The 24,562-nt window shown below is 34.0% G+C and overlaps 1 protein-coding gene across 1 annotated transcript in view; it reads left to right on the forward strand.

Moving 5' to 3' along the window:
• The window catches only part of LOC129950744 (protein Wnt-10b), an 84,110-nt gene that overhangs the window by 50,749 nt on the left and 8,799 nt on the right, over positions 1–24,562 (forward strand). Inside the window, exons 2-3 of the mRNA XM_056062666.1 lie at positions 17,190–17,337; positions 17,481–17,559. Of these exons, the coding sequence (XP_055918641.1) occupies positions 17,190–17,337; positions 17,481–17,559 (227 nt within the window). The remainder of the gene's footprint in view (positions 1–17,189; positions 17,338–17,480; positions 17,560–24,562) is intronic.

The following is a 24,562-nucleotide window of genomic DNA, read 5'->3' on the forward strand; positions in this document are numbered from 1 at the left end:
ATTCAAGTACGCCCCTGTACTTGTATTTAACTCAATTCAATCCGATTAATATTAGTTTAATCGAATTGAATTATTTTGATAACACCCATATGATTCCCCATTCAATTCATTTAACCCACACCCAGCTGAGCTAGTCGGTGAGCTGCACAGGTGTTGCAGTTTTTGTTGTAGTGTGTTCTTTAGTCTATTATTCTCTTTGGTTTGTCTTCGTTCGATTGTGACAGCTGGGTCATAATCGAAAATATCTTCCGCGGTGACGCCGGTTGCATATTTTTAATTATTTTGTTTATTTATTAAATTTTAATAACAATTGGATTTGCAATATCCAGTCTTGTGAGTGAAAGGAAAGAACAACAAAAATAAAAAGAAAATACTACAACAAATTTTGTTAATTTCCATAAATAGAAACAAATCATTTTGGGTCTCCCTTGTACATCATAATCTGTTAGATTAAAATTTGGGATGGATCTAAACAGTCAGAGTGGTTCGAAACATCGGCAGGCTTTCTACATGGATGCATTTTGAGGCCTCTGATTGTCGCTCTATCGCTCTATTTATTTATGATATTATTGACATTCTATCGGGGGGCTTAATCTTTGTGGGAACTCTCATCAAAGTTAAACTCTATGCTGCTGATTTGATTTTACTCGCCGACAATCCTTTTTCACTGCAACTTCAAATTAATAAATTACAGTCGTACTGTAAAACATGGGATCTGAAAATTAACGTTCAAAAAACAAAAGCAATGATATTTGAAAACCGACAATGTAGAAGAGCTCCTGAAGAAGCCAGGAGACTTGGTAGCGAACGGATTGAATGTATACGTGAATTTAAGTATCTAGGAGTTCTGTTTACGTATAAATTAAGCTTTTCCGAACACGGCAAAAAAAGCAGTGAAGCTCAGTTAGCATTGAGTTCAATGTGGCCGACTTTTTTGCAGATCCCGATATTGAACATTCGTTAAAATTCAAGGTTTTTAATGCTACAGTCAACACCTGTATTTGCTATGGGATACAAGCATTTGGGGTTACTTCGTTCGAAGAGTTTGAGTTGGTCCAAAGACATTTCCTTAAACGCATTTTTCGTTTGCCTGAACTCCACACCGACCTACGCGATTAATGTCGAAACAGGATTACCACCAATCTATATAAAAAACCTTAAGGCTACTTTAGCCTATTATACGAAAGTGATAAGAAGAAGTGAGTCTTCATAAATTGATATTGGTTAGAATATTGCAAACAAATGCATCACCTTTTAGGGAATGGAACCAGCTGGCCCTATCTCATGACATCACGTTTTCAATAACTGAACGAAATCTGCATGATGACGCCATATTCGATCAACACTTGACCAGAGCATCATCCTCTTCTTCTAGAAATATTTATAGCAGCTCAATCACCGAATACCTACGGAAGAATGCTGTTTTAATGTTAAAAACTCAGCCGATTTAATAAGTAGTCTTTAAAGCAAGGGTGGGAATTCTCGATCTTAATTTCATCCCCCATAGAGTTGATTTGCAGCAAATTTGTAACCTGGGTAACAGAAGAGAACTAGAAGATGTTTACCATTTTATAGCTGTGTACCCAATTTTGCAAGAAATGTGGCGATTGTATTTCCAAGAAAGTTTTTTATCTATCACGAAATATTAAATGATAATAATATAAAATTTTAGGTAAGAATACTAAAAAGCACAATTTTACATGGACGTCACGAGTGAAACACCGATACATATATTTTTTGTTTTCATTTAAAATTATTTTAAAAATTTTTAAATCATAAATATTGTAAGTTTGACATCGACTCGGACCACAACCTCGTTGTAGCCAAGGTTGCACTTCGAGTTTCCAGACCCAAGGAGAAACAGGGAGATGCTGGGAGAAAATACAAAGTCGAAGGGCTACAATAGCAAGAGATCGAAAAATCCTTCTCCGACCGAGTCACAAGTAACCTCTCTCGACGATCTCTGAACCCCTGGTTTGATGAGGAATGTCGGCAGGCAAATGAAGCCGCATAATAGGCACGGAAAGCAGCGCTGCATAGAAGGACACCGGCAAAGATTGCCATATCTAAACTGAAGTTTAACAAAGCCTCTGGAGCAGATGGTTTGAATGCAGAGGTCTTCAAAGCAGCTGGATGTAAGATATGGTCGGAAGAAAATATGCCCGATGAATAGAGCATTAGTATTGTTTGACCGATTCTGAAAATAGGAGACTCTCTAAACTGCACCAACTATAGAGGAATCAGTCTACTTAACATCGCTGACAAAATCTTCTCTGCCGTAATATGTAAACGTCTAAAGCCCGTGGTCAGCAACCTGATTGGTGTGGTTTTAGACCAGGAAAGTCCACAGTCGATCAAATATTCACATTACGGCAGATCCTGGAAAAAACCCAAGAACACTAAATCGACACCCACCATTTTTCATCGCCTTCAAGGCCGCGTATGACAGCATCTTCAGAGACGAGCTGTAAAGAGCCAAGTCCGTTTGTGCAAGATGGCCATGTACAATTCACGCTGCTCCATAAAAGTTGGAAAAAACTTAGTAGAACCTTTCGATGACAAAAAAGGTTTTAGGCAAGGTGACGAGCTGTCAGGTGATTTTTTTAACATCGTACTTGAAAGAATAGTGCAAAACTTCAACACTAGACTACTAGAGGCACTATCTTTCAAAAATCTGTCCAATTACTAGCATATGCTGATGACATTGACATTGACGGAAAGAACCCAGAGTTATGACAATGGAGCTTCTGTAAATATTGAAGCAGAGGCGGCAAAAATGGATTTAACGTTTTAATGAGAGCAAAACAAAGTACATGCTGTCGTCAAGAAAGTACTTACAACGACGAGTTGTGTGAACATTACTGGAGACATCTAGCTTTGGATTTAGCTAAATGGAGAAGTTAGTTGGGTGGGGCCCTATTTCACACAGGATTGTGTCGCCACCTTAAGTTAGTAAGTAAGTTTGACTTCGAGCTTTTTTGTACAAAATTCTTAAGCAAGTGTTAATTTGAACAAAATAAAACATTTGATTTGAATATCCTAGAGCTCTTTTTGATTACTCTGAAACACTGTAGAACACATGTCTAATGTGTTGTTTAATTTTCAAATAAGTTGATGCATAAACAAGTATTTTTTTGTCGTAATTATTTCCAAGTAATTTTTGTGCCTTAGATCATAACTTCTCATCTATAAATACGCAGAAATTATGTTTCTCATACAAAAATAAAAACCAAAAGCAAACAATAATCTTTTGTCATAAATCAATGAGTCAATATTATAAGCTTATTAGTTTACCTGCTTCAAATTTCTTGACCGCACATATCATTTCAATGTCAGTCGTTTTTTTTACTACCAAATAAAAAACCATATATCAAAATTATCCAACTAACCCATCAAATAGACCCCTTCATCTGTAAAAAAAAGGAACTACCATATAACCTTTCACGTTTAAACTATAACCATCCCATCATATCAAACCTAGAAGCGTTTTGGATAAGTCATTAAGACCCTCCCATAAAGAGAGAGAGTCCGGTCCAGTCTAGTCCAGTAGTCCAGACTTGCAAATTCAGGCCATCATCATCATATTATAACCTCTGTTGCTTATATCAACAGTCAAAGGCAAACAAAATACATATTTTTATATTTTTAAAAGTGGAAGTTCCAGCTTCCAGCATTGTGTGTGATTGTGAATATGCTTCTTCAGAAGTCCAGAAAAATAATTTAAACGGCGCCTGTTATAAAGACCCCACTCTGTTTTATGTTTTTTGTTTAAGTTTATTTTTTTTCTTTCTTCACTTTTTTATTTTTTAGATCTTCTTCTGTCCTAAGCAGTAATAAAATGGACAGTTTTATCACATTCAAATTCTTTGGACAGAAGAACAGACAGAACTACAAAAAAAAAAATTATAAAGAAGCAATATAAACACGCACAAGAGACCAAAATGACCAAAATGTCATCACATGAAATTTATCTCCGCATATTAAAAAGGTATCTTCGATTTCTGACAATATTGTGATAAATTATTTTTTTCAACTTGGACCATTTTGGGAAGAGAAGATTATTCGTTAAGTCTAACTTTGGAATTAGGATAAGAGAAGAAGACAAACAAAAAATTAAATCTCTTGAGAAAGAAAAAATAATGATCAGAAACAGAAATCAGATATTAATCCTTCTGACATATCTGAACTTGGTAACATTTTTGACAAATGAATGTTTCAGTTGGACCCAAAATAAAACATTTTGATTCTTTCGATGATTGCTAGTGTTGAAAGCAGATATTGTGATTCAATTGTTGGGTATCATTTGCTTATATCATAATTATTCTTAAGCAATTCGTAAAATTGAGTCGACAAAATTTAATGTTGAAAAAGATTAAGTTTTGGATTAGTTTATTTTTGTTAAATTATTTAAGTATAATTTTTTGACTGTTAGTTTAGTTGATGTCACAACAGAAGATTAATATAGAATAGTTGATAGAGCTGTCAATATATTATATTCTTTGACGAAGCAATTGTTAGAAGATACTTCAACTTCACTTCTCAAAAAATGACCACATACCATAAAATGTCATTTTGTAAATAAGCTTGGTCCTTGATTTGCCTGTCTCTCAAAAAGCATAAAATCTTCTCCAGAAATGTTTTCTTACTAAACTTGGAGTACTCAACTACGCTTATTAAATACTTAACTCAGTTTTCTTTATTTAAACTAATCAGAGATGATCAGATGAGACAGCTTACTTTCACGAACTGTCAAAATCTATCCATTCAGGTTGTTATCGAACTTCTTTTTTTTTATTATTTTATCAAGATTATTTATGAGATATTACAGTGATTTAAAAATACCTGAGGAAAGATTGAACATTTTATTTATGAATTTTTCTTACATTTTATCGTCAAATTATGCAAAAATGATTAAATAAAATGTGTCGTATATTTTATGAAAATATGATAAAATTTTATCGTTGAAGACATCTTGCAAAACGTTTGAGTAAAATTATACTCTCATGAACAAATTATTAACTTTATGCACTGACAGAGCCGTGCGCTATATTCACCACATCACATATGTATAAACCTGCCAATGAATTTAACAGTTGGACAATTTAACTTTAACACTAGAAATAATTTTAATTTTGTTTTTAAATTTTCGATGGAACTCCGAAAAATAAAAGTCTAAAAGCTGTTAAAAGAAAAGACTTACTATTTTGTGTTGAATCTGAACTACCATTTGGAAGGAAATTTATCTTGAGAAAAAAGAAACTAAAGTGCACCATTATGAATTAATGTCAATTTGTCGTTAATTTTTCTTAAGGTTTAGCTGAATGGCGCTGGGAATTGTTCCATAAGAAATACAAACTTTCAAAAAATTCTGCTAAAATTGGTTTTCGACTACAATTTTTATTGAAAAGAACAGATATTGAAATAGAATGCATTTTATAACAAGTTGCTGCTAACTTTTAGTAATTTTTTAAGAATAATTCGATAGACAACTTTTTTCCAAAGCAAGGAAACCTACAAAAAACTGATAGAAAATGGTTTTCGACGAGGGTATTACGAAAACGAAGAATGATATTAATTTCAAATTTGTCCGTCTCCTACTGCTGTTATTAATATCACTAGCAGAAAATGTTTTTTTCTCTGGCAATAAAACTGCACGTTTTCAATGTGTAATAATTACCTTAGTTTAAATCCGAATTACGTAAGGCTTTTGAGTTATTACTTTTTAAAATTTGAAAAACAGAACAAGTATATAAGGGTTTTTGGGACTATCAACTTTTATGAAGTTGCTTTTTTCAATAAAATTCGTGATAGTTTCCCAAATTGATTTTCCCTTTATTCAATATTCACTTAAAGAAGTTCCTAACTATTTAGATCAATAGATACAGATTTTATTGAATTAAAGTAAAATTTACATTACACCCCAAAAATGTTTACAAAAATCATTATAGCATGGCGATTGCCGTCTGCCAACAAAACACAATGAATGTAAAAAGCCATCAAGAATACATTCCTTCTCATTTCTCTGAGAATGGGGCATCTTCCCAAGAAGTGGACAGTATCCTCTCTTTCTGATATGTTGAACATATTACACTCTAGGGGTAAATCAGGTCTGTGTGGAATGAAATTGAAATCAATTAGTTCACTACGTAGTCTGACCATCATAGAAATTACACGGTCATTATTGGAATCCATAAAATAGTTGTTCTCACCAAGGTTATAATTTAATCTGCAGTAATTGTTATAAGGAATTAGATGCATCGGCAATATATTCAGCTCTACATTTCTCATCAACCTTTAAAATGACTTCATAAAAGATGTTTTTAGCGGTTGTTAAATACTCGATGGGTAAATTAAAATTAATTTGACATTCCTCAGAAAGATCTTGCCACTGTCGATACCAACTGTTTTGATCTTGTATGGCTTTTATGGCCATTTTTTTCAAGACCCGTCAATCATTCATTTTAAAAACGTTAAGCAAGAAGTCCGCTTGCAACTTCAATGTTTTTATAAACAAAGGAGAGAGATCCGTTTCCAGCTTCAAATATTTTAAATATGTGCTAAACACTTATTCATGAAGCATTGTTTTCAGGTCACATGAATAGTAGTTTTCGCCTTAACCAATTTTTTCTTCAAGTGTTTATCCATATTTAAATTATTTGTAACAGTAATGCCAATGTATTTGTATTCTTGCACACATTCAATATTTTCGCGATTACAGCTCCATTTTTCATTTGATGCATTACGTCCACCACCACTTTTACTAACCATAACCTTCGATTTATCTATATTTACTATTAAATTACATAGCTGACAATGATGGTAAACCCGGTTAATCATGAGCTTCAGAGTTTCCGGTGAATGCGCAAACATGACTATATCATCTGCGAACAGAAGTGCATTAATCCACATCCCTGCCAAATCCACTCCACGCGGCAGGTAGTCTTAAAGGTCATCAATGAATAATGCAAACAAGGAAGGGCTTTATGTACAACCTTGTCTCACTCCCAATGACGTTTCAAACCAGTCTGAGAATTCTTCACCTATTCATACAGCTCAAGAACGCTACCAAACTTTAATGATATATCAAGACTATATAGCTTATAGAGTAGTGCACCTATATCGATTGTATTAAAAGCTGCTTTAGAATCGATAAAAATACGTACAGCTTTTTCCTTTGTTTCAAGAAATTCTCTGCCAAGGTCCTGAATCTATTTATGCTAAAACGTGTTTCAACAAAAAAAGGTATAAGGGTTTGAGAATAAGTGCTGTTCTTGTAACGAATCTGTTATCCAAACAATTATTTTATATTAAGTTTTTGAAATATATTTTGTTAAACTTGAACAAATGGTTAAAATAAAAGCTTGGATTCGAAATTAGAATGCGCATTTATAAAAACCTAATTTGTTACTAGTTTCGATAGAAATCTTTTGAGACCAAATTAAAGGTAAAGTTTTAAAATAGCCAGATATAAGAAAAAATAATTGCACCTAATTTTGAAAAATAAAATTAAGTCATTAGAAACTTTTTGGCCATCGATATATGGAATTTTAGATTAATCAAAATCAAATCAAATGAGGTGGCGCAACAGTCCTTTGTGAACCAGGGCCTAGTCACTTACAACTCTCAACCATTCCTGTGTGCGAGTAATGTTGTCAGGAATGGAGGGGACCTACAATTTTATGCCGAATCCGAACGGCTAGTTTGAGAAAGCACTTTTTCATGACAAGAATTACTCTTGAAGGATTTGTCAATTCCTCGCAAGAGGCAGTACCCGCGAAAATTATTTTTTTTAAATTAAGGTGGCACAGGCAGGGATTGAACCCAAGACCCCTTGCATGTCAGTCCAACGCACTAACCATCATGCCACGGTATTTTAGATTAATAGAAACAAAAATATCAGCCAATTGTTTAATGGCACAAATATGAAGACATTAGGTTAAGTTGCATCCTAAAGCCATTCAAACATAAATAATTGTTCATAACTAAAAACTTAAATACATTATCGGAAAAATGCAATATTTTTGACACATTTTTGACTGAACCAAAAACGCAAAACACTTGAGTACGTTGAAAGAAATAGAGGTCTTATAATTTTTAGGAGAAAGTAAGATTATTGCACTTGATATTTCAAAAGCATTTGATAGAGTTTGGCACCAAACTCTCTTATCGAAAATGGGTGCCTTTGGTGTTGATGAATCCCTTCTTCGTTGGATGAGAAATTAACTTTCTAACCGACCAATACAAGTTGTATTGGATGGTTTCAAGTCTGAAATTCATAGAATAAATGCTGGCGTCCCTCAGGGCTCCGTTTTGTATCCGACTCTCTTCCTTAACTTTATAAACGACCTTTGGTCTGAAGCGTATAATAAGCTCATTTAATACTGATCTTGAAAGAATTGTCCAAAAAGGAATCAAAAACCGTGTATAATTTAATGCTTCAAAAACTTAATACTGTCTCCTGTCGTTAAAGCGCAACCCACGCTCAATCACTTCTTATGGAATGATCACGTATTCGATATTGCCAAAAATGCTGGATTTCTCCGACGGTGCAAGAAATTTTTCACCCCTTCTGATATGGCTGTAATTTAAAAAGCCTTCATTCGTCCAAAACTCGAATATAACTCCCATATAAACAAGTTTAAGTATTTTGGACAGGAGCAAAAAAAGAGCTTTGGAAATGATAGGCTATAGAACTACAACCGAAACAATTGCGTTACTCGAACACCGTCGCAATGTTTCATGCCTTTCGTTGTTCTACCAATATTTTTATAAACAGTGTTCTGTCGAATTAGCCAGTTACATTTCCTCCCTCAAACAAATTATTCGTAATGCTCGTACTTCTAGGAATGCTCATCAGTTTACCCTTGAACTCAATTTCGGACGTAATGTCAAGTATAGAGTTTCTTTTTTTAACCGCACATCGAGAATGTGAAATGCTTTACCCAACTCTGTTTGTCCCTATCATTTTGACATTCAAAACTTTATCACCAATGTACATCGGTATCTCCACTTTCATCCTTCCCTATTTTCCTAAAGCTCGCACTGTGTTTAAACTTTAAACATGTTAATGTTTATTAAGAACCTCTTGAGTGCCCGTCAACTATAAAAAAAATAAGAAAAATACACGTTTCAAGACCTTAAAGATGGAATTTATAATTTTATTAAGGATAAACCATACGAACAAAATTAGAAGGTTACAGTGACTTTTTTTATTGAAAAGAAGAAATGATTGTTTTAATTTTTTTTGGAAACTCATAAGAAACTGTCCCACTATATTTCGACATAAGAATGTGTTGAAATCAAGCTCACGAAAATCTGCCGCTTGTACAGTCTTAACTTCTATGATTAATGGCCAACCATCTTCATTGTTGATGTGTGCTCTGAGTTAAATGTATCGCATCATGACAAAGGTACAACAATTTTATCACGTACACTGTATATTTTTTTATCACATTACAAGAAAAAGTCATTCAAAAAATAAAAATTAAGACAAAAAAATACTGAAGAATATGTAACTTATTTAGTAAAATGAAGCTTTAATGTTTTAGAAACTAGAAATGGTTTTAAATCAAAAGCAGTAGTGAAGTAAATCAAGTCATTTTTAAATTTTTCTGCTACTTATGTTTGTATGTTTAGGTAATTTTCAATATGTCTTTGAAAATGTATTTGGATTTGAAAGAATTTTCTTTGTTTTCTACTAAGACATGAACGCGTATTGATTAACATACCGAAATCTTCTTAATGGTTCATTCTGATTTTTTTCCAAGGAAATTTAAGGAGCTTCTGAACATTTTCTCCCCAAACCATAACAACTCAAATGATTTTGATCAAATTTCAAATATTTGCTTCCTTGAAAGTGTATTTAAGAATATTATTCCACCTCCATTCTTAAACGCTCTTCCCTTCCTTCTAGCATGTGATGTAGCCTCATATCCTCTAATGTCCAACATCAAAGCATAACTTTATCTCGACTAGTGCATCGAAAGCATTGTAAGGCACATCCACCAACAATGTTTTCTAACTCTTCCCTCTATAATCAAATTGAAGCTCGGAACTGAGATCAGAAATTTTATTCGAAGACAAAAAGACCACTTTAATACGTCCCTTGTTCTCGCCCGGAAGCATAATATTATTATGTTCTTTTTACTTCTTGTTCTTTCTAAAGAAATAACACAAAATAAAGATTCATACAAATATTTGTGTATACAATGGGAAGCATCACGTTTAACATCCCCCCTTCCAACCCATCAGTCTTCTATATACCATCATCGTCATCATCGTCGTATATGAATGGCACATAAATTCATGAATTAAGATGAAGATACAGCCACACACGGAGCGTGGAAAATGTAAAAACGGACATCCAGAGAGTTCATCTGATTTAATGCTTGCAACATGATTTATTTCGATTCGTTGCCGATTGTAAAAACCTAAAATCTTCTCAAAATGAAATCGTTTACCACAAAAAATAAAATTCCAAAAAAAAAAACAACAAACAAAGAAAAAAAAGTTCCATCAGAGATCACAATTTTTGGCACTTACAAGCGCATCAGTAATTTTCTTATAGCTCCCTGATGTGAGGAGCTTTTGTGGTTTTCTCGGAATTCGCTTACGATTTCATCGAGATTTCATATGTGTAAGACGACCTTCGACGAGTCGTCCCGCTTCGACAATATGCATTATAATCGTGTGTCACACACTACACAACACACAAGACGTGTGGACTCGGAAATTTTTGGCAAATCGTTTTTGTAATTTATGCTCCAAAAAAGCTAATGATAGAGATCTCAAACAACAATAAAAATTTAGCCATCAATTAGTCTGATGCGAACTCAACTCGCTTATTTGAGAAAGTTCGGCTTGTCGATGGCCATATAATTGACCGCAAAATTTTAATTTAGCCAAAAAGATATAGATATGAGAATTATGTAGGTAGGGTTGGTCTGAGTGAGCTTCCATTGTTAGATGAATTAATCTTGTTGATTACTTTATCGTAGAAGCAGAAGTTATAAATCTTTAAAATGGTATTATACAACTTATGGGTTGATGTTGCTTTTGTTGCTTTTGTTGATTTTTTTCTTTTTTTCGAGAAGTTCAAGGTTAACATCGTAATAAAAATACTTGTGCCAACACAAATTGTTTTAATTACTCTCTTATGTCTCTAGACAAAAAAAGAAAACATTAGATTCATGAGATTAGATCTTATTATAGACGAGATTTCAGAAAGTTGTATTATTTTGGTCAAAACTATACATGAGCCAATTAAAAGAGATAACTTTGGTTTAATTAAAAAGATGATAATTGACTTGTCTCAATCTTAAACAACTTTTTTTAAAAATGATGATGTGTCTCTCTTTCCCTGGAAATTCTTTTTTTGATTGTTTTTTGAAAAAAAAAAAATCTAAATAGAATTTCTAAGATTTTGAATCTAAACGAATTTCACGAAAATAGATTTTTATTTTTGAAAAACAAATTATACAATTTTGTGTGTGTGAAAAATGATACACTTGACTTTTCAACTTGTCAACACCATAAGCAGTTAAAGCGAAATAATGAACGTCACAACTTTGTCTATCTACCTTTTAGCTTAATGAAGTTACATATCGATATCAGTTTTTAAATCATTCACGCGACAATGGAACATCCAAGCATATTTATTTTTCAATAGAAAATCTTGTTAATTGCGCGTAGTTAAGGCAATTGTGTTCCGGTCTGAGAACAGTAATTATTGTAGTAATTGGTAACACTTTATTGTCCTGAAGAAACTGTTAAATAAAATTTGACTACATTTCCAATTGTTGCGTTTTGTCAATTTAGAAGTTTGAACTTCGAACTGTGGTTATTAGTAAAGAAGTTGAGAACAATTTATGAAATGTTTACAACATTTTATAGTGAAGACATTTTTGAAACGAATTATGGCATAGGTTATTGAACGTTTTCGTTCCATTTGCAGCCATCAAAGTTGTTGTCATGTTGCAGCTAATTACTGTTAATAACATTCAATGGTATCTTTTAAGTGGTTTCACCAATCAGCGGTAATCGATTGAATAACTAGATTTCATAAAGTTTCAAAACCAAGAAAATAAGGGGCTCACTCACAATTTTCAAAACTGCCCCACTATCATTTTTGATTATCCATATAGATACTTCCATGCGAATGTTATAAATGCGAAAGTAACTTTGTCTGTCTATCTGTTACTCAATCACGCCAAAACTTCTGAACCAATTTGCATGAAATTTGGTGTGGAGATATTTTGATACCCTAGAAAGGTCATAGGCTACTTTTTACTCCGGGAAAACAACGCATTCCCATGGGAAAAATTACTTTCCGGAGAATCTGCTCGCATTCACTCATAAATTATCAAAGATTTGAACAATATTTTGAAAAATTGGCACTACGGGAAAACAACGTATTCCCAACCTTTATGAAATAAGTTGTCGAATATGTTAAACTTAACCTACACATATACTATAGTAAGTAATATCATACCCAATAGAGTTTCTTAGTTCTTTGGAAATATCAGGGTTGCCTTCTCATAAGTTGAGATTGAAGATTGGTGTTCTAGTCCTGTTAATGAGAAATCTTAACGTACTAACTTTATTTAATGGTACATGGCTTCAGATTACTCACCTAGGACGAATTATTGTAAAGGCTATAATCATAACTGGAATAGAAAAAGGAAAAAATGGTTTTAATTCCCCGCATTCCGATAATTCCAACCGATTTCCCGTTTCAGTTTAGAAGAAAGCAGTTTCCTCTTAAAGCAGCATTTGCAATAACAATAAATAAAGCTCAGGGGCAAACGCTGAAAGTTGCAGGTGTAAATTTGGAAAAAACTGTTTTTCCCGTGGACAATTATATGTAGCGTGCTCACGAGTCTCAAATCCACAAAATCTTAACGTTCTGGCCAAGGAAGGAAAACAAAAAACGTCGTATATAAAAATTTTTTGCAGTAATCTATCTTCTTCTTAAAATGTATAAACCTAACCTAACCTATGACAATCACACTTAGTATGGCCTCATCCCATCTCAGCACAATTCAAACATACGTACAAAAAAGTACAGCTCAGGTGTTTTCATAGCAAAAAAAACTATCTAATTCGGACGAAGTCACGGGTAAAAGCTATTTAACTATAAATAAAAATAAAACAAGGGCCTAGTGACTTACAACTCTCAACCGTTCATGTGAGAGGGTAATGTTGTCAGGGATGGAAGGGACCTGCAGTAAAAGGCCGAATCCGAATGGCTAATTTGAGCACTTTTCATGACAAGAATTACTCTTGACGGATTTGTCAAGTCTTCGCCAGACGCAGTACCAGTGAAAATAACTTTAGATTTCATAGGCAGGGATTAAGCCTTACACCTCTGGCATGACAGTCCAACGCTTAAAAGAAATGTAAACTAGTGTAGGGTTTTTTGAAACTATAAGTGCTTATTTCCATCCACTTAGAGAAGATGTCGATTTTACAAATAAATCATCATTTCACATAAAGCTCATTTCGAGCTTGGCGGGTATGTAAACAAGCAAAATTGTCGCATTTGGGGCACAGAAAACCCACACGCATGCATTGAAAAGCCGATAGACTTGGGCCATTTTTTTCGAAAAGTTTCGTCACAGTCAATGTCGATCGTTATCAGGCCATGTTGAACGAATTTTTGTTCACAAAAATTGAAGAGAAGGATATTGGCAACATGTGGTTTCAAGAGGAGCATCCGGAGCTACACTCGATGTTTTGCGCTATTAAAAAACTTTTTTTTCGTCTAGATTTGATTAACTTTGAGTAAAATTCTGAACTGATTAAGTGATAACTAAATTTCTTCAGAAGAATTTTAATTTTAAAGTTTTGAGTTCTTTTTACACTTCAGAATTTTTAGAAAGTAGTTAGCTTATAGCAAGCTTCAAACAGGGATCAGAGGCTCATCATAAGTGCATGTGTGGCCAGTTTAAAGGCCCATTGTGATACCACATGAATCTTGAGGATTCCTCCTACGTTCAATGGAACCAGTTTGAGTCCCTTACGAAACGTGAGAGGCTGATTGTGCTGATATGATTTAGATCGTTAAAGAAGAGTTCTCCAAGGTAATTCTTGCGTTTTTGAGCTAGAGCAGGGCATGTAGAGAGAGGGTGAAGAACTGTTTCCTCCTCTTCCTCGTCCATACAGCTTCTGCAAAAGTCATTTCAGAATAAGCCAAGTAGCGTGGCATGCTTACCTATTAGACAGTGTCCAGTCATGACAACTATTATCGAGCTTATATGAGGTCTGCTTAGAGATAGCAAGCGTCTTGATCGCTTTAAATCTAGTGTTGGCCAGATGTTTATTGTGACCTGAAACGTGGTGATGTTCTTTCAAATGGTGTTTGCCTTCTTGGTATGCCAGTATTTGCCAAACGGGCTACACTGTACCGTTCCTGGCAAGTTCATCTGCCTAACAGTTACCTAGAATGTCTCTATGGCCCGGCGCCCAGCAAAGGTGAATATTAAACTGCTGTGCCATCTCCATTAGAGATGATCGACAGTTATTGAATACGGATATCAGTTTTCTTTAAGCTAGGACAAGACTTCTTATATCGCCAAAAGTTCCTTCTGGAACACGCTACAATGACCACCAACCAACCCCTTCTTTTGTTTTTGAATCAGCTGTATAAAAATGGATGGACTCGTCTTAGAAAAATGCTCTATCCCCTATCGGTTTAAAAATCTGGAAGTTTCTGTCGAATTGCAGTTGTGGGATAGTGAAGCCTGTTTGCTACGGAATTAATTCTAAATGCCTAAGAGTTAAGGAGTGGCCAATGTCTATGAATTTCGTAAAAGGAAGTTTATACCTGCGAAGCATATTCAAGATGAGGACGAACATGACAATTGTACAAAGAAAGAGTAACATAGGCATCATTGAAATGTTTTTGCCCAGCGTTTTATTAAACCAAGCATAGAACTTGCTTTATTAACAATAAATTAATGTGATCTGTTAATTCTAAGTTAGAACAGAAATGAACACTTACATAGAGAGTTTTTACTGTGATATACAAAAATTAAATAAACTACCGATTCGTTTTTAGAAAAAGTTATCGTCCGGCATTTTAAAGGGTTTAGTGCAAGGCTATTTTTCCCACACCACACCAAAATCTTAAAAATGTTCATGTCATCAGAAAAAATGAGAGTAGACATAATGAAAAGAAAAGGGCCAAGATGGCTTCCCTGGGGAACATCAGGTTGAGCAACAAAAGGTTTAGAATGACAATTTTTAAATTTAACCTTATATAATCTGTTTTCAAATTATGATTTGATCACTTACATTTTCTTAATTGACCAGTTTATTCATTTATTCCAAATTGAAATATTTCAAACAAAATTCTATTCAAGAGCAAAAAACTTAAACTTAAAAACATATGTAAAAGAAATTCTTTCTTTTTAAACATCCAAGAAGTTTAGTATCTAAAACTTTATTATATTCTGCATTAGAGAAATAATGTTTAAAAAACTTATTTTCTTAGGCACACGAAGAATTTGAACTCTAAGCCATGAGAAACTGCGTTCTATATTCTATCTTTAAACTTGCCTTTAATTTCCCATATTCCTTATAACTCTAACTCTTTTCTAGTTCCAAAATCATCTTCATTTTATTTCAAGTACGTCTGAGAAGATCAAAAGAAATTTTCAAGAATATTTCTTACTCAACATAATATTTGTATGCTATGGATTTTTAAAACCTTGGTCTGCCGAACCCTACCAAAAGCACTTCTACATAATATTAGTTTTGAAATCGAAAGCAAAACACATTATTTTCAGTTTCATTTAAATATTCATTCATCCGCATAGTTAATAATTTAATTAATTCCTTTAGCATCCTTTGATAAGAGCCACATTAAAGGAAAACTTTTCATGTAACTATGTATGAAGGATAAAACAACCCCGACTCCTTAACACGATATTGTGAAGTACTCCAAAGCAGATTCTGCAACATTCCTTGAAAATACTGACCCGGCCGAGGAAACATTCTTGGAATTTTATTTTTTTATTGTTTGTTAAAAAGGGTTGCTGATTTTAGGTTGTTGGTATTTTTCAATTGTGATGTTGGTTGGTTTTGTGGTGGGAAGTGCTTGAAATTTTTGTTTTGCAATAAGAAATTGGCTTGGATTGATTGAAATTTAATTTATTTATGGGTACCAAAAACTTCTATTCTGGAACTCCTGAGACCACTTAGACGAAGAAATATATATTACAGCCCACTTATTTGATATTAATTAAATGAGATTTATAGCAATACATATTTTAAGCTGCTGCGTAAAATAAATAGGTACACCTGTTACAGTTGCCTTCGGGGCTGGCGCCAACATAAAACACCTTGTTACACCCAAAGCATTCTACCTACATTCAAACAGATATACACTGGATGATGGATTCTGGAGATTATATGGAGCTGTACCTATGTACAATTGGCACGAGTCTTGCCATAGGTTGCTATTAATTTGCATCACCAATGTATGCACATGCATTAGCAAAATTTCCCCACCTCAATTGGCATACACACTTATCCTCTATACTGAACATTATAAAGCCGGCTTTGCCTTGATTTCTTTCAATGAAGCCAACAGATCTTTGGGTGTTAATTTGATTAAACTGATGTCTGAATATATTCTTCGATTGAGTTCGAAGTAAGAAAAAAAAAAAACAATAAATACAAAATAAACGTGATTACCTACTTGAGGTAGAATAAATTGCTTCTGACAATTTGATGATGTTGATTTTATATTATTTGTCGGAAATGAAATGAGCATTGATGTTACTTTGGCATAATACTCGGAATGATTTGCATGAGAACATGACATTAAGTGGGTGGGATTGTAATTAAAGAGTCAATTAAGATATAATTTATTGCTGTTTTGATTGATTTATGCGGCTAAGGTTCAATCAGAATGAAAAAATTGATCTTTACAAATAAAATGTTGACTAATCACAACAGATTCCGGATATTGATATGCAGTGAGTCTTCTAGTTTAACTTGGGGTATTAAGAAATACCTTGTATTTGAAATTCGAATGAGATCTTACAAGCATTTTATCATCGTGATTTTATTTTTAGGGTTTACAAATTCTGCTCTTATTAACAATTTTAAAACTGTCCTTAAAAAGTTGTTGTTTCAAAAAGATGTTTACTTAAAATATTCTATGCTATTCTTTTATTTAAAAGGTTAAACTGTGTGCCAGATGCAAGAGCTACATGTCGTTCAGTTCCAGGACTATCAAAAGATCAATTAGAACTTTGTTATAAAGCAAGTGACGTTACATTAACGGCATTAGAAGGACTCGAGTTAGCAATACGTGAGTGCCAGGTTCAAGTGAGTGTAATAAATAACAATTTCGTGTATAAATATTTTATTTTTTATTTAAATTTTTGATTGTTTTTATTTGTTTTAAATGTTTTACAATTTTAAAAAATGTCATGGTCGTTAGTCTTTTAAATAAAATTTGTTTCTTATAGTTTCAGTGGCATCGTTGGAATTGTTCATCCTTAAGCACAAAAAGCGGGAATCCACATTCATCTAATCTCTTAACAAAAGGTAAGACCAATATTTAAACTACTTATGTTCTGTTAGTTTAATTTGTTTTAGTAATGTGAAAACTTGTCATTGAAAGTGCAACCTAGCTTAATTTCTTTGTTTCTCTCACAAAAAATACAAGGAAACCGTTTTTATGAAACTCTCGATTCTAAATGTGTTTTTTTTCCTTCTGCAAACAAAGGTGTTAAAGATCATGTAAATTTTTCTTTGAAACAAAACTCATACCGCCAACAAGAAGTGCAACAATCTTCTTACAAAGAAAACTAAACAAACGAATTAATTAAATAATGCGTAGTTGAAAACCCTATAAACCTAGTTGCAATTTGACACTTTTCTTAGCATACTGCCTACTTCTTTTGCTTCTTCTTCGTTCATTTTTTTTTCTTATGAAAATAATATCTAGACATTTTCCAGACTAAAGATTTTCATCCTATCAAATAGACAAAGGGCTTTATTAGTTGAACGAACGAATATATCTTTAGGTCACGGTATAATTCTGGGCGGCAAATACGTTTTAATCTACTTTTAATTTACTTTTAACGGTTTCTCTTTTAGTTTTCATGCAACAACACAACTGACACTGAATATCTTACTTATAACATTAAGAAAGTTAAGATGGTTGCATATTGTAATAATTATCGCGTGTTAGGTATTAAGATTGATTTAAGTAGCATAAAGAGTAATATAATATTTTCTAGTTGCACTACAATTTCACTATAAGCTGGACTTAGCAGAGACTTGACCATCAGTAGTCTTTGTTTTTGTGTTACTCATCGTCACCAAAGAAAGAAACAAGTAATCAAGTTCAAACGCAGTTCCTACAATTTGATACAAATACATTTCAAAACCATGTACAAGATTAATTTGTTTTTAATATTTAAATAAATATTTAAACGCAAAACTGTTTTTAATTTTTTAATGAAGCTTTGAACATTTTCAATAGAATTGGTGGAGTAAGCTGAACAAATTTAGTAACCAAAAAAGAGACGTAAGCACTTATCGGCTCCTAGCTTTAAAAATTTTATAAGAATATGAAATTTGTTAGAAAACTAATAAAGAAACAAAATGAAATACAAATTTTGGCTAGAAGAAAAAGTTTCAGTTGTAAATAAAAATTATTATTTCTCTTGAAACAAAAGAGCTGACGTCCGAACTTTGTTTCTTTTCTTAAATTAAAAAAAATTGGAAAGTGTCGGTATAAAAGAATTATGAACATGACAATTCAATCCTAACTTAATTTTAATTTGTGACGCACATTTTTAATATTCAACTCAATACCAACACAACAGTAGCGCTAAATCTCAATAACTCTTGGGCACAACAGCTCTCATAAAAAGGTTTTAACACAAAATACATACGATCCAGATATCATCTGATAAATAATTAAACAATACAAAACAATATATTAATCAATATACTCACACAGAAACATATTCATATATGTATGTATATACATTAACTTTAGCCAATAGCTGTGTTGCGCTAAGTTGCGTATATATATTTGGATGGTCAAAGAAATAAAAATTCAAACGATCAATAAAACTCTCTTAGGTATAAAGTGCCATCAATTAAAAGACTCGCTGACATAAACGATTTTATGTCACACGGTGCTTATAGCGTATAAGTATCTTTCAACAGTCACACATGAATCCAACCCAACGAGCGGCTACCCAACCGATCAATCATTCAAAACTTCAACTTGAGATTTTAACGATCGCCTCCATCGATTATAATATTTTCATTCGATGTCTATTTTGTTTTTCTTCTTCTTCTAACGCCACATAATAAACCTACACTTTAGAGGTACCCATAGGAAATAAAGGTCTCGTTAATTTAAGACTCTTCGCCGGAAGGCTATAATCGAATTTGCTTAAATTAAGGAGTCACACTCTGCACTATACTAGATGTGTGTATAAGCAGTGCATCAGTGCAGTGCGCAGCGCATATTATGCTGTGATTATGCAGATAGTTTATCGCCGCATTTTGCTGCTGGTCGTTGATGGTAACTATCGAATGTCATATGTCAATTACAACAGTAAATATATAGTCAAGTTGGCTGTCATTCAATATCAGTTGGCCATTATTCAACGCAACAAGGCTTACCCCCCTGATGTGAGGCTCTTATTCTATATTATATAGACGCCATAAGTATATTCCTAGAGCAAAGGAAGTTTTTGTTTTGGTTTTCTTGTAAACTTGATGGAAGAGCTAGCGAGTGCTGTCGTTGTGTTGCTAGTAATGGTTATGGTAATGGTAATGGTAACTCGCTGCATCGGGCATATGCTGCTATAAGCACAACGGAGCGCATTGTATGAATCTGTTTCGGCGTTGCCCACCCATTCGCTTTGCATGCGTTCCACAAATCGCAAATCGAGCAAAATAAATTTATCGACATCACAGATCATGTCACCAGATAAACGATCGATTGTATTCGACGATGACTTTGGTGAGGGTTTCTGTATGTATAAATCCAGACTTGGTAATGCCTCAGCGCAGCTATATCACAGGGCTTCAGCTTCATAGCTTCTTGCCATCATCAGCATCAGATTCAGTCTTAGCTTCTGTTGCATAGTTGAAGAGATGCTGATGCCAAATCTGAGGTTAAATATATTTTTTCTTTTTTTAAATATGGGAGAGACGTTCATCCTGTCCGTTGTCGTAGTCGTCGTTGTCTGAGATATGCCTGTGGTTATTTTACAGTGACGTTTAGGTCAGTGATGGTGATGTTAGTTGTGGTGGTAATGTTGAGGACTTCTAGAAGCAGCAACAGCAGCACAATGATGTGTGGTAGAATCAAGCACTTGGTTTTGAAATAATTTTAAACACTAATTGGTCACCGTTGACAGCGAATGTCAACAATAAAGAATTGTGTAAGCGACATAAGTCATTGGCTGTCGCAATAATCAGTCTACAGAGTGCCAGGTCAGATTCGTTATAGCTGTTGAATTTGGGATAGATTTTCTCAATTTGATTAGAGAAGGTTTGGAAATCGAAATTCAAATGAAGTTGTTGTATTCTCGTTTAAAGTCCATGGAACTTTCATAATTGGATTTTACAATAGAAGGATGAAGAAGTCAAGTTTAAAAATTAGCTTCTTAAATAACAATTTATACAAAACATGACTTCCAATAGAACGAACTTTAAGTAGTCTCTCTTCATCCTAGATTTTCAATTTACCTTTATGGTTTTTTTTGTTGGTATAATCTAAGGCACCTACCTACATGTGTGTTTGCACGTGCATCAAAAGGCTATGTTGTAAAGAACTATAAAATGCAGATTTATTAACTCTTGTCACTTCATGTTTATTAGATATTTGTGTCAGTTTTATTTTATTTTCCATTATTATATGTAAAGATTGGAGACTTGCATGTGGATTTTTCCATTTTAACTTTTTGTTTTTTATTTTTATTTAATTCATACTATGTGTGTGGTTCTTTATAATAACAACGACGACAACGAAGACAACGTCCATGTCATGGATTCTGTTCCAAGAGGATGTTCAATCGAGTCAAAACAATTTATCTTGACACATTATGTTTGTGACTTTTTGTGTTTTTATCTTTTATTATTATGAAGTTTTCTTTTTGCGATGGATGAGATTGCAGTTTAACTTTGCAATAATTGACAAGTGAAAGTACTTTTGTGTTGGTGTATAATTAAAAATTAAATACTATTTTTTTAATTTCCTTAACTTTCAATTAAAAACATTTATTTTAAACTAAAAAAGTCAAATCGAAGTACCTAGTTGGTAACATCAAGTTTTGGACATGACAAGGTACTGTCATTTGAAATTATGATTTTTTTTATTTATCAGATTTATTTTTAGACTAAACCTTTAGCAGTTGTTAAGGTATCAAATTTCACAACAAAATGTGCACCTATTAAAAAATCCAAAAAAAACAACCTATTTTAAATTTTCTCTCGATGCAATCCTACCGTGTTTTTCGTGACTACTGCCTATTTTAAGAAATGGACAAATTTAGCAAAGGTTAAACTTGTCATTAAGGTGCATCTTGGCCTTAGCCTTACCTAAAATGTGGAACTTTTTAAAAACCAAATTGCGTCGTTCAGATTTTATTCTCAAATATCATTTTGTGGAAATTGATATTGTACTTCATTTGACTCGTGTTCAGTAAACATGAAAACATATTTCTTAGAATTGTTCTTGACCTTAATTTAGTCACAAGTCAAGTTTTAAGTCCTACCAAATTCATCCGTTGAAAATCATTGTAAAAATCACCTGCCACATCCATATTTGAGGCATAACACAAAAGTTGACCATCACAATAAGAAAACAATCAAAACTATTTAAGATGCAAATTATGACATTATACCCAAATCAATCCACATAATGTATCCCCTTGTAGGTCAAGATGATTATCCATCCATCAGCATTCAAATCATCATCATCATCAATGAATGCTCATCGCAAATTGTCATCTTTGACATGGTTCGTCCGTCCATGGCCAAGGGAACTGTCACATGGTAACACATTCAAAGACATCAGTCAGTTGTCAACAGTCCAATTCGAATAGTCCGCCACATACAGTCCATCCATACATCGAATCCATGCGAGATCAGTGCATTCAATCAAGCCACGTAATCAAATCACTCTGAAGATCAATCGAAGGTGCAGCATGCTGTTGTTGATACTCTCGTATTTATGCATATGTCTTCAATAGTGTGTAGTACCTATGGAGAGCTATCGTTGACAACTGACATGCAGACGATGACGCTATAACAAATAATGTTGTATGCAAACCTGATGGAGTGGATTTGAATTAAGCCACAACGTCTATCACTCACATTGATGTGACAGATTGCTCCAACCTTTTTCCGATTGCAATGACGATCGATGGCAACGAATGACGACTGCGGTAAACAAACGGCTGTATAACAAGAGACGGAAGAAGAGTGATACGGTGCGACGACGGCCTGGCACACGGAACAAGAATTGTCGTACCCCCATATCAATGACGAGCGACGACGAGCGACGCGATGCAGCTAATGTTGGTTTGTTGGTGGCAAACCACTGAACGCTTGTTGCCATTTCGGTGATCATTGATTACGACAATGACAATTGATCACTAAACATATTGTTAAATCGCCATCAATCAAATCGATCCTCGCCATTCGATTCACTCAAATCAACAATTGACTATATACCTCTACCTACGTTCCGTTGACGAAGGCGATTTGAGAAGTCGTCGTCGATTCGGTATATCGGTATGCTGGCAGCCCATCGTTGCTCAACGACGACGGACAGACGCCTGTCGTTTGGCTCTTCTTTCGGAGGAACTGAATCAACTGCGCAAGCGCATCAGCAAACAAACTAGGTACCTTGTATTCCTGTGCACCATACCTACAACCTACCTACATATTATGCGCGACGAACTTATGCATGTGGAACGTGGAAGGAGATGGTCGTGTGCATAAATTTATGCAGCGGCAACAACACCGTTGAACATAAATTACGATCTCTGTGGTTCCCTTGGGACCGACATATAAGATTCATTGCGATCGTTGTTGATCCGTGAAACTCGCATGCTGTATACACTGTACACATTTCGATCGAACTTGAAAACCCGCGGTCATCATCAATATACCCTTCCCTCGTCTTCGTATATCGACCGGCCGTCCAGCCGCCAGTAGTCCTTCACCGGGAAAAACGAAGCTTTCCGCGGACAGTTGATATAGGTCGCTTTATTTCTTCTTCACTCTTCTGACTCCTCTAGACATAAGCCAATCATTTATTTATGTATATTTACACAATCGACATCAAAAAATCAAAAATAATGTGCGAATTTAAGTGAACAAATGCGTCACCGAAATTCGAATTGTACTTGGAATTCGGGACAAATGTCACATAGTTATACTTTGTAGAAATATTTGGACGCATTAAGTTAATTTCTTAAAAAAAGGATGCCTTTTAACTATTTATCTTCTTTGCTGGTTAAAAATTGAAGCAATCTTCTTTAGCTCTCAAGTTACATGTATTGCAAAATTGGTCAAAGCTTTCGTTGTATGGTTTTCCATTTAAATGAAAATGTTCGCATCTTGATTTAAAAATTAGGGAAATATCTTTTTAGGAGAGAGAATCTTGGAAGTAGTTCATGTCACACAAATTAAAATTTAGCTGGCTATAGAGTAATCTGCTCTCCGATTGACGGTTAGATTCTTCAAGTTTTGGGGTGATTTCGTGGAATATCGTTTTCATCTGACCAACATTGTTGAGATTGATCTGCACAACTTCTCCACAGGAAATGTTTTTCCATGTCATCCACCAGTCCTCATTCCGAATTTTTAAGAGCATCATTATCTTACATAACCGAGTTTCCCGTAGACCAAACACTTTAATTAAATAATCAGCATGTAGCTTTAGACTTAAAGTAAAAAGTTTTGGCAGGCCTGTTTCCAAATAAATTGAATAGTTTGGTACGGTTAAAGAAATATTGAATATTTCCTTTATGACATTTCTTTTAAACCTTTCAAATTTCTCGTATACCCCATATTTCTGCCGCATAACAAAGTGAAGGTTTCACGACTGCATTAAATATATTATATTTTGTCGAAAGGTTTATGTGATCGTTAGAGACAATCTTCTTCCAAGTAACATTAATTAAGCTTTGTGAAGGTTTTGCTTTTTCTACAAGGTGCTTGCTGAATTCCAGGGTTGGATTTAGTAAAACTCCCAAATACTTGTATTTTTTCGATACTTCTAAACGACTTCCATTAAATATCCAGGTGTTCCAAACTTCACTTTGAGTGGAACCTGAAAAGACCTTTAATTTGTGAGTGTTGATGACTAGACCCCACTTGACACAATAGTCCGTAAGACGATTTACCATCAATTGCCGAGTTTCTGCTGATTCAGATAACAAGAGATGGTCATCGGTGTAGAGTAAAACATTTATTACGATACCCGCAATTCGGACACCTCCTGCAATGTGAGCAGCTATATCATTAATAAAAAGAGCAAATAGTAGAGCACTGAGTAGACATT

Source organism: Eupeodes corollae, chromosome 3 (genome assembly GCF_945859685.1).
Source record: "Eupeodes corollae chromosome 3, idEupCoro1.1, whole genome shotgun sequence".
In the NCBI taxonomy this organism is placed as follows: domain Eukaryota; kingdom Metazoa; phylum Arthropoda; class Insecta; order Diptera; family Syrphidae; genus Eupeodes; species Eupeodes corollae.